Below are 12,508 nucleotides of genomic sequence, written 5' to 3' on the forward strand. Positions count from 1 at the left end.
TCTAGTAACATTTGTAAACCAACATACACTAGGACTGCTCAATTTCATGAGATAATACTTGTGTCTATAATAATTTTTATGGCTTGGATTCAAGAGGTATGCCTGAAGAAAACATTATTCATATTTTAACTTTTCTTAACAGCTTAAAAATGGTGTTGATGGCTCACTGACTATAGTAAAAGGCACGGTGGTGCCTCTGTTATTCCCAGCATGCACCATTAACCTCTGTCCTTGAACTATGTTATTTTGGTGAGTGTGTGTGGACACTGAAGGGTCAGCGACATAAACTACCAGCATCAGGCCCAGCAAATTGAAGAATAATGCTGACCTACTTTCGTTGTGACATGGTTTGCTGCTGTTAATGTTAAGCAAAGGTTACATCATGTTGCTTTAAGAGCGTGGAAATATACTGTATATATATATATGTTTTGAGACTGTTGGCTTTATAACGATACTAGTAACCAGAATCATGTTAAATAACCTCTTCTCCCTATCCGCTCACTCCTCTGCTTACACCTCCACTTACTCTTCTTCGGCTCACTCCTTTGCTTACCCTTCCCTTTCCCAAATGCGTCAGGAGACGATGATGGCCTTTGCAAATGCAGAAAGGATGTCGTTCTTCTTTGTTTGCGTACTTCGCTTCTGCTTCAGAATGTTGTGCGTTTGGCAAAACATGGCAGCGTAATATGGCAGCAAGGCCTTTGTCCAAAGTACTTAGAAAAGGCATTGAGATGACAAAAAAAGTCTAAAGTGTTCTATATTTCTACATGTAAACCCTCCTAAATGTTACACTGGACCTTTAACCATGGAAAAATTATAAAGGAGAAACTGAAATTTGAAATCAATACATGTGCATTTAATTTTAAAGAGGCTGCGCCAAATCTATATGTCAAGAGCTTCCTACTTTTTGATGCCAGGTTGTTGAAATGGTAACCTTATAGGTGCATTATGTAATAAATCTAAAGCAACTGGCCATAAAATCCTCCTAATATGTCACAGAGACTCAGGAATAATGTTCATATAACAAACTGAACTCACCAACAACAACAGTACAGCAAAAATATTTGCATTAAAAAAAATATTTTGCAGACTGCAAATCATGTTTATGTTTTGAAATCATGTTTTGGCATGTGGCGCCACCTACCGCCGTCTACCAATCATTGCAGTCAGTAGAGTCTCGGGTTGCCAGTTAGGTCATTTTGAATTTGAATGTAGTAACCGTTTTTGGCCACATTCTTACATATGACACCTTTAACATTTAATTTTCCTGCAGGCATGTAAATGTCTGTTACCTCAGTCACACTTATAGAACAGAATCAGTGGGTGAATTCATTTATATAGGGGAGAGTATTCACCTTACAGGTGTGTGACATAATGTGTGATAACAATGCACTAAATTTAAATTTTGTCATGTCACTGCCTGTTCGACGGTGCATCACACCAAAGGCAAAATAGCATAAGCAGTTCGCTTAAAGTCAGTGTGAGCCTGTCTTTGTTTTGAGTACCTAGTGTTTTTATTTCAGATGTTTTAATAGTCCTTTCATAAACGTGGTAATGTGTTATTATAAATTCATCCACAACAGTACTTGGGGCAGATATGTTTGCTGGTGTGTGGGGGCGATGAGTGGCAGCTGATGATAAAATGACCTGCTGTCTGGATCCCTGCTGACGCCCGTCCCGTTGTCAGAGATGAACAGTGTTTTGCAACGTCCTGTTAGCTTTACTGCAAATTAAACTATCATGCAGGTGAACACATTCAGGCCAAACTACTCCCCTAGTTTAAATAAATTGCTACCCTGCGCTCTGAATGCGAGGCTGCAAAATGGCTGCCATGCATCAAGCACGTGTAATTACAGGTGCTTGCTCGACATATGCTGTGCTCCTCCGCTCATATTAAGTAATTTGCTGAGCAATCCATGGCTCATCTGTCACTGTGCACTAACAACATTAGAGACTGAGACGTGCGCTCGTGTTGGAAGTCTTAGCCTTCAATTTAACCTAAACTCACACACACACACATGCACATGCACAACAGTGAAATGAATGATGACTGGCCTAACTTATGATGTCTTCATCCAACCTTGATCCAAAGCTCAACGTGTTATCACAGTCATGTTTTAAACGTCATCACGACTCACGCTGAGGTTGAGCTGCAACATCAGCACTTGTGCAAGGTGTTCAGCTCCTAACATGCACCACAAATGCAATGGAGAGCTTTAATTAAATATGACAATATGACACCTTGCAGCAATGAACTGCACCCTAATGAAATTACACGGGAAACATGACCTGGCAAAAAAAACTGCCAAACTTGATCTTTGTCATTGACAGTCAATGTCACAGTGGCTTTATGGGTTTTTATAGATATTTACATTTAAATTTAAATTCTTTGTCTGTGTTCTTTATTAAATATGACCAGGCATGACCAGCTACAGATGCTTCTTTTAAAAACACCAGCCTGTGTACTGGTTAAAGGCGTGTTAGTGATCCTATACCTGTGCTTGTGCATGTTGACAGCTGGACACTGAAGATGAATTATACTTCTCATTAAAACTAAGCCAAATGGATGAAATGGCAGAGAAACGGAACACTTTCTCCGTCTCCAGAGATGCACAATAACACAGACATGTCTGTTTTTGTTCCACGTGACGTGAAATTAATCTCAGACAGATTAACCGTGGCCACACGCCTAAAACCACCTCTTACCAAAGGCCTTGCCTAACCTTAACAATTACAAGTCTGGCACTCCCAAGGCTGAACCTACAGTATAATCATCAATCCCAACCACAAACATTAACCCCATAATTGTAATCCTAATCACAATTTTCACATTAAAATCCATTTTCAACATTAAAGGTGCCATATGTAAGAATGTGACCAAAAACAGTTGCAAATAATTTGGCTGTACTGTTGTTGTTGGTGAGTTCAGTTTGTTATATGAACATTATTCCTGAGTCTCTGTGACATATTAGGAGGATTTTATGGCCAGTTGCTTTAAATGTATTACATAATTCACCTTTAAACACGTCTGAATAAGTTAGCACCAAAAAATATCCTACATTTTAGCAATTTTCTTTTAATCTTAACCTTAAAGGTGCCATATGTAAGATGTGGCCAAAAACGGTTACTACATTCAAATTCAAAATACAGAGCTCTTTTAGTTTTAGTTTTCTGACGTACCTGGCAACCCGTGGTTGCTCGGCAGCTGAGACTCTACTGACTGCAATGATTGGTAGACGGCGGTAGGTGGCGCCACATGCCAAAACATGATTTCAAAACATAAACATGATTTTCAGTCTGCTAAATATTTTTTATTGCAAATATTATTTGCTATACTGTTGTTGTTGGTGAGTTCAGTTTGTTGTATGAACATTATTCCTGAGTCTCTGCGACATATTAGGAGGATTTTATGGCCAGTTGCTTTAAATGTATTAAATAATTCACCTTTAAACAAGCGTCTGAATAAGTTGGCACCCAAAAATATCCAACATTTTTTTTTAACAATTTTTGTTCTTTTAATCCTAACCTTAACCTAATAATAACAACTCAAATATTGTTAGAAGACCTGGTCCAGCCTCATCCTGATAAGGTTTATGTCAGAAATGTTCCTGAAGAGGTAACACACACATACACACACACACACACACACACACACACACACACACACACACACACACACACACACACACACACACACACACACACACACACACACACACACACACACACACACGCACACCCCCCCCCCCCTCACACACACACACACACATTCTTGTACTTGCTGCATACTGAGGACCAGCATTTCCACTTTATAAATCAACACAATTACAATCTACTTCATGATTTACATCTATATAGAACTACTGGTTGCAGTAACATAAAATGTTTGCAGGTGGAGCCCCAGAGCAAAAATGGGTGGAAAACTGTTTCGATTTCTTTTTTGTCAAAATTTTTGTCAAAATTTTTACAAAAACATCATACTTATGCTATGTCGACCTAAATGTAAAAAAAAAATTTGACCAAATATTTTTGGTCCAAAATTTGACAGAAACGTCCTACTATACTATGTCATCCAAAATTTGAAAAAAAGAAAAAAAAAAAGGAAAATTTGACCCAAAATGTGAAAAAAAATTGGTCCAAAATTTGACAAAAAAAAATTGGTCCAAAATTTTTGGTCCAAAATTTGATTTTTTTTTTTGGGACAAATTGAGTATAGCATGTTATAGCAACCTAAGGAAGTGATTTCAATGAAAATAAAGTGAGGACCGACCAAAATGTCCTCATTGTAAAAATTACCTCACTTTGTTGGTTAAAATCCCTCACTGGTCCTCAGTATGCCGCAAGTACAAGAACACACACACACACACACACACACACACGCACACACGCACACACACACACACACGCACACACACACACACGCACACACACGCACACACACACACGCACACGCACACGCGCACACACACACACACACACACATAGTTTCGCTTGGCCGATGTTTGAGCACCTCGGTGTCGTTGCTGGTTTTGGCCACGTGGAGGCGCCCGTCTCTTACTTTGCGGCAGCAGATGAGCGGAGGCTGGGGACGAAAGTGGGCTTGGGAAAGAAATCTCTCCCCTCAACTGTTTACCCTGACGTCAGTTTGCAGAAGTCGCTCTGTGCTCTGTCTCCTTCAGTGTCTCTGAAACTCCTCTCTCTGTGAGTGTGTGTGTGTGTGTGTATGTGTGTGTGAGTGTGTGAAAGACAGAGAAGTGACTGAGGGAACAGATGAGCTCAGGAGCTGCTCAGTTACTCGCTCGCTCGAACCTTCGCGGAGTGAATGAAATGACACGTTCAAAGTGGACTACAACAGCTACACCATGAACACCTGCGCCTTTCTGTTGATTTTGACCGTCCAGATTTACGCCGATGGCATCGAGGGACCAACAGGTAAGACATGTTCTTCATTTTTGACGTCTCCTTACGCGCTGCTGGGAAGTTTTTTAGACGAGGATGAAACTCCACTGGAAGCTTTAAGCGGAGCGAGTCTGGTGAAGGTGTCAACTTTGTGCCCTCTTTGCCCGGCACGTTGCCGCGTTTATGTCCCTTCCTCTACTGACTTACTAACGGGACGAACGAAAAATACAATATAAACACATAATACCAATAATCTGTATTATAATAACTTTGCAAACAGGTATGCTAAGTTTTCTAATATTTTCACATGAATGTGTAATTTAGGAAGACGACACCGGGGCTTGCAGGGGAAAGCTCTCCCCATTTTCCCCCTCAACCACTGCTGCTCTCTGTCGCGGTGAAAGGCTGCAGGTGTCGCCTGGAAGGTGTTTTCACTGTGATTCAAAGTTAGGAATGAGTTCATTCACTGAGACAGTTTAGACTGCACGACATGGTTTTCGGCAGTTTAATCAATACTTGGGGCATGAATCACCTGAACCCCCCCCCCCCCCCCCCCAAACAGCCTGATCCAGTCAGTGGTGACATCCAGAAACCTGGAGCTGCTCCACACTGGCTTCAGGTGTCTCAGAAGACGTTTATGTTTTAATGAGGATTTGTGATGTATTTTTTTTGATTGATTTTTGATTTTTGATTTTTGTTGTCTTTTTCTACCACTTATCTGGGTCCTGGTTCGAGGCCCATCTACAATTCTCATAATAATAATAACCCATTCTGCACCATCAGAGGTGGGTAATAGATTCAGCATGAGATCCAGTGTCTGTGATGTGTCACCTGATGTGGTGGTGAGCTGTCTCTGGTCTTTTGGGTTGTTTAGTAGTGGAGGAAATACCATGGAGGATTGATTGTAGCATGGTCTTTCTGATAGAAGGATGAAAATGATGAAATTGCCACCCTAAAATAACCACCTTCTGACTCTCCACTGTGTTAAGTTTTCATGGTAGTTGGATAAATACATGAATTTGAAAAAAAACCAAAACTGGATAGCGTGTGAGAGAGGTACAAGTAGATATATATGAATAGTTTAATTAATCTTGCACTGACCTATTTATATACTAATTTGCTTTCATTTGCCCAAATCTGCTTTTATTCGCTGAATTCCATGTGCTGTTTGAGTGCACTGCTGTTTCTGTAGGGCTGAAATGACTTGGTCCTGTTTCAATGTCTTTGTCTCTCTCTCTCACACACACACACACACACACACACACACACACACACACACACACACACACACACACACACACACACACACACACACACACACACACACACACACACACACACACACACACACATATGCATAATGATCCCCCCGTGGCTCATAAAACCAGGCTAATAAGGTGGTAATATCGGTAACATTTCCACTGCAGGCTGTAGAACAATGCGACACAGTGCTTGTCACATAAATATTGGGGGAAAAACAGCTTGATTATTTTGAGATCAAGAGGATGTTTGCCTTGACATTTGGCAAGTGCTAATGTGCTAATGCAAAAATAGGGGGGGGGGAAACATGCTAATGATTGTTTATGTGTTGTGGGAGAATCTACAAACAACAACAATAATAATAATAATAATAATAATAATAATAAAAAAAGGAAGAATAACAAACCCACCTAAATAGAACAGAGCAGCAGATCATTAAGAGAAAAGGGCTGGAGGATTAAATCACACAGCCAGGTAATTAAAAGAGTTGAATGGATCAGTGATGCTTCACTACAGCAGCGTGAGAGTGTCTGTCAACAAAGATTTACGCCGCGGTGTTTTATTTCAGTGGTGTTGCATGCAGGCCCCTGCAAAGCCATCTGTGCCTGTACCTTCCCATTAGGCCAGAGTTGGCCGTTTCCGTGGCTCCTGCTCTGCATGGCTGTTCCACCTGACCTGAGTCTCTTCATGCTTCTCCACCCGCCTGCGTCCTGTAGGTGGAGAAATCAAGGAGCGTAAAAACAGCCCCCGGAGCGTCTCCTTTGATTAATACTGACTTTATTTCTGCCACTGGGTGAAGACCACACCTTAACCTTGAGTCAGAACTGCATACACATACAGGGGCTTCTTATCTTTCTTCTTCCACAGTCTGATTTTTTTTTTTTGTTTTGTTTTGGTGATCGGTGCAGGCTGTCAGTTCAGGGGAAGTGAAATCATTAGAGGCCATGAAATATGACGGCTCTCTGCTGCACGAGGCTGACTACTGTGAATTTGAAAAAAAAGGAGGGGAAAAATTTTACACTTGCGTCACGTTTGTTCAGACATAAAGAAGAACATGAAAGTCCGTTTTCTGTTTGTATTCGTGTGTGTGTCTGTTTTTTCCCCCCTTTTTTCCACGATGCTAAGCCCAATTTGACACCTACATTTTCTTTGATGCCTCTTTTGGGAATAGAATAGGATGTTCATTTACCATCTGTCTTCTCTATTAGCAGCAAATGTTGTCAACTGTGTGGTGTAATTATGCTGCGTCTCAAGACTCATTTCCCAGTTTGATCTGAAGTTAAGTCAGCATATCTGTTTCACTTACTTCAGTGAATCAGATAAGACTTGGACTGAGATGAAAAAAGCCCAGACTGTCTAAGCATGGCATGGGATGAATAATTCTGAAGGGCTTTGAGATTTACGCCGCATAAACATTAGCAGCAGCAGCACTCACTGATGGATCTAATAAGGGACCTCCAGCACATATATGCATAGAAATCATATTTGTAGTAGTTATGTTGGTAATAGATTAGGAAAATAAAGTAAAACTTAAATCCCAAACCCCTCTGGTGTCTGTTTGATGCTGGTCTTCATAATACATAACAAACCTACTAACTTTGGATGAATCCATCTGCTTTTGGACACAGAACAAGTTGTTAATCGGGGGAAATAAAACTCTTGATTAGTCAAATTAAAACATTATTCAGTGAAGGCAAAAAAAAATGGTTAAATGTGTTGAGGAACAGGGAAACAAACCTTGTGATTATAGTAGGGTTGGGCGATATAATCGGAAATTTATCGTTATCGAAATTTACGTCGATAATCGACGTCGTTTTGCTGTTATCGATACATTCGATAATTCAAAAAATAGGAAAAAAAATAAAACAAAAAAACAAAATAAAAGTTGTTTTGGGCTGTGTGTGTGTAGGGTAGGCAGGCTACCTGTATCTTCATGTCCCTTAAAGACACTCGGACACTTATATCAGGCAAATGGTGATGACGTCATTTAGCAACTTCGAACTTATCGTTCATTTATCGTTATCGAGGTGAGCTGCTCAATTTATCGTGATATTGATTTGAGGCCATAGATTATAGCCTCGATTACAGTACTAACTGAAGTGGTTTATCATGGTAAACTGTCATGATTGTTGTATTATTAACGGAATGTGTTGCTGTGACGTCTTGTGTGCATTGTAAAGCAGTGGATGACCATCCAAAGCTGTGCGTGTGTGTGGCATCATTGGCCCTTGTCAGTCCTTGTCTCACCTACATGCAAACTTGTGCAGTCGGTTTCGTTGTTGTTTCTCTGCCGTCAGGCGCCTGTCTGGGTCGTGAATCCCAGGCTTAACAGATATCTAATTGAATTGGGGTGAAAAAAAAAGGAAATAGAAGAAGAAGAAGAAGCTGTGAAGATTAGAAAATGTTGGCTTATGCCACAGAGCTGCGGCAAAGCCACGAAATGGAAGCGCTTCCTGCATGAGCCCATGCCATTTTCTGCAAAACGAAGGTGAGGGGCAGTAGGAATTGAGCCCAAAATCTGACTCTTGAAAAAAAAAAAAAACTGGTTGATTTCCATCTTTGCGGGATTACAGGCAGTAATTCAGAGAGCAGATGGAAAAACGGGGAGGAAGGAGACTGGAAGGGAAGAAAACAGGGGGGGTTTGGGTTAGATAGAGAATCTGAGAATAACAGAGGGATTTATTCAGATAAATTGTCATGATGTTTTGTTTTTTTTTGATCGAGGACATGACAGGACTTTTTCTGAGCAAGTGTGAGTCAGCCATTCTGCCTTCGACCGTGTGTGATTAAACAGGGTGCTTATGATAGGAATCCCCTGTTCTAAAGCCCGTCTCTTCCTATTTCTGTCACTGATCCAATTTTAATGTGTGGCTACGTGGAGGAGATCCAGCTCCTGACTCCTGACTTACTCACCCTGCACGAATGGGAGATGAAACATATCCATCGACTGCGTGCGTTCAAGGGATTCTACCGAATGACGAGTGCCATGATTGGTGCTCCTCATCGCTTGGGAGCACGTGTCCAATCAGGGGCCTCTTCTTGTCCGCTCTCATTACTCATTTCTTCGTGATGCATCTCACCTACGTTTGTGCTGTGCTGACTGTGCAGGGATGTTTTCTTTTGCTGCAGCCCACACACATCCTGAGATTATTCTGCTTAATTAATCCTGCAATAAGCATTTCGCTGTTCTGTGTTTTAACTATCACGTGTTATTGTTCTGTTATTAGTCCCCACAGATTTTTTATATGCATTTGCATTTAAGGTGCTGTGAGTTGAGGTGCAGTCTGCCAGAGGATTGTTTGCCCTTCAGAAAGGTGGAGAGCAGGGTACAGTTGCCATGTTTCTGAGGCAGAGAAAAAGCCGGTCATTTGCCTTTTGAGAATAGCTCTAATTCCTCGAAGCAGGACGGTTTCTGCTGCCAGTGTCTCTTCTTTGCCATTTAGCACAGACTTAATCCATGTGCCCGTGCTCCCTCGTTAAGTCTCGCTGGCCGGTTCTGCAGGTCACCGGAGAACTCTGAAAGAAAACCGCTCAGAGGGAAACTGGGCAGATATGAGATAATTATACCTGATAGTTATTATCCTGTCAAGGTCCCTTTTTTTTATTGAAAGATAATTCCACAGGGAAAACCAACAGGAAAACCAAAAAAAAGCAAATGATCTCTCAGTGATGAAATTAGCATGATAACAGTTCAGTGGGTGCACATTTCCATCAGTGTTAAGAAGGACGCAAGTCAAATGATTGTTGTGTTATTGTGCTGCGGTTCTGTTTGACTGAACCCTTGGCATAACGTTTTCTATTTTTCCTCGTCGTCATTTCATTTTATGCTGCTTTTGGCCAGGCTTCTCAGATGTGATTCCATTTCTTCTGCAAGTGATGCATAGACGGCTTGCTATTTTAATTAAAAACTTGCACACTGTGCCATATGCTATGAATGTTTTTGCATACTGATGAAGGTACAGTATACGAATGTGCAGCGTTTGTGTGCGCTGCTCTTACATTTCTGTATGTGTCTTAATCAGCGATCCTCTTCATCAGGGCTTTTTGGCTGCAAGAGCAGGAAAACAGGTACTCTCGGCGATGACGTCGCTGAGTTGTCTCAGCCCTGACACTAGCGGGGGTCTGGAGCTGCCACCAGGTTTACTGTGACACCTTCCAGCACATTGGACGAGATGCCAAGACTGAGAGATTTACAGTCAGTCGCTTGCCTTGGCCTGTCTCTTCATTTTCACAGTGCAGCAACGGCCAGAGTGCAGGCTTCTTCTCCCACAGCCAGGTGTTATTAATATGGTATTGATCTTTCAGACTCCTGCAAGTCCATTTTACTTAAATCTGATCGAAGTGGCATCCTGTCTGTGCCCTGCAAGTTTGATGTAGTAGAGGGAATCAGCCTGCCTGCCTGCCAGGACATGTGCGATGTAATCACACACACACACACACACACACACACACACACACACACATGGAGCTGCGACTGCTCTGTGTGTGCACTGTGAAAAGTAGACATCTTAAGTCTGTGACATGAAAGAGGGAGCCTCATTTCTGCAAGGAGGCTGCATGTATTACGCATGAGCTACAAAATATCCCGTTGATGTGCTGGCCTAAAATGACAGGACTATTACACTCATTATCACTTAAAAGCATATGTTTTATTTGAGTAATGGACACAGAAATTTATCGTATAACACAGATGGGTCAGTGTTTATAGCCTGGATATAAAGAGCGTGATGCACTCTAATGTGGGCACACACAAACACACACACACGCACACACAGATGTGTAATTATCCAACAAAGACAGAAAGAAGCAGATCTGTGAGTTGCAGCCATTTTGGTCCCGGTGTTTTCATCCCCCTAAGGTAGCGCGCTCCAGACTGCAGAAAGTGGGTCTGTAAGACTGATGCTGCGAGTGCGGCTCCTTATCCACTACCCAGAGGAGAGAAAGCCTTGTGAGCAGTTTATATTTAGCCCACTGGCCGTGTTTCAGGTCTTTACCTTTTCGTCTGTGTCAACACATTTGCAGCCAGATTCCTCGGGCCCCTCTGTTGTGATGCACGTGGCGTGTAACAAATGTTGCAGGTCATGAAGTCAGGGTTCAGGATCAGGTGAGGATCGCGGCGTAGAAACCTGACCTGTCTGAATCGCTGACACTGAAAGTCAAAACACTTGTCTTGTGGGACATTTGTCTTCTTCTGGGTGGTGTAACGGCTGAAGGCTTGGGTTGACGTTGTGCCATCATGCTGGCTCTTTAAGGGAAAGTGGTATTTCTGGTTTGACCACCCACGTTCGGCAAAAAAGAAATAAATATAAAAAAGATGAAGTCAGAGAGACCCAGGCATGAACCTGAGAACTTATCTCCACTCATCGCCCTGGTGTATCTCATACTTTATTAGACTGACACTCTTTCACATAAACTTTATTAGGACAGTGGAAATGGAAGAGCATTAAAGGGTAACAGAGCATGGTTAATGTGTAGTGTGCAGATTTAAAAGAGCATAGTATTTGAAAGCTTCACAGCATGAAATCTCACTAAAACGTCGCTCCCTTAAGAAAAGGCCATATCTGCTCATTTACATTACTGCCCGTTTACACTGCACGACCCCCGTTTGCTGTTCAAGTGAAGGCATCCGCTCTCTCTCTGTGCACTACAGTCGGTGTGTTTCCATGCACTGTTAAGTCGAGCTATGGTTAAGCCGACTATGCCGTTTAATTAGACTTCTGCCCTTGTCACAAGAACTAGCAGGGATGTGATTTATTTAATAACATGTCTGTTATCCTAGGTGGTGAGGAAGATGCCTTTGAGCTTATTAGTATTAGGTGGTTTGAGCTTGCAGAGCATAAACTTGGTCTCCTCGTGAGTCCCGAGATGTAATAATATGGATTTTTAGTACACTTTTCTTGCTGTTGTTTTCCTCTTCTGTGCGCCAGCTTCTTTTATTATTTACAGGGCAGAGCGTGGACGTAGTTTTTAGGCCATACAATAGTAACTCGACTCCCAACACGTGGGTGTGTTAGTCTGACTTTGAGAAATTTGATCTTGTACAATTTCAGTCATTTTCAGAAAGTAGGGAGGAGCCTATATGATACTCAGTGTCAGTATCTGTACGATACTGGTGAAAATCGCTGGATCGGATGTTGGACAGATAAAAATGTAAATTATGATACATTCCAAAAATCAGTTGCGATGTTGTGGGCTGTTTATTTGTTCTACATGGGAGTAGAATATTTGTTACACAGTTGGAGAATTGTGTCTTTGAAATAGCCTGAAATGGCATAAATGGGTCATTAGCTCCATAGTTCGAAACGTCTAAAATGACTGTATCGGACTGATATCGATATCGGTAGATACT

General features: G+C 41.7%; 1 protein-coding gene across 2 annotated transcripts in view; it reads left to right on the forward strand.

The window, feature by feature from the left end:
• The first annotated feature begins 4,829 nt into the window (after positions 1 to 4,829).
• ptprub (protein tyrosine phosphatase receptor type Ub) overlaps positions 4,830 to 12,508 on the forward strand; it is a 166,211-nt gene continuing 158,532 nt past the window's right edge. For both annotated transcript variants that reach the window (XM_083893052.1, XM_083893053.1), the window contains exon 1: positions 4,830 to 4,932. In XM_083893052.1, coding sequence (XP_083749178.1) covers positions 4,863 to 4,932 — 70 coding nt within the window. In that variant the 5' untranslated portion in view covers positions 4,830 to 4,862. The remainder of the gene's footprint in view (positions 4,933 to 12,508) is intronic.

The sequence above is a fragment of the Microchirus variegatus genome (genome assembly GCF_963457635.1).
Source record: "Microchirus variegatus genome assembly, chromosome: 1".
Classification (NCBI taxonomy): domain Eukaryota; kingdom Metazoa; phylum Chordata; class Actinopteri; order Pleuronectiformes; family Soleidae; genus Microchirus; species Microchirus variegatus.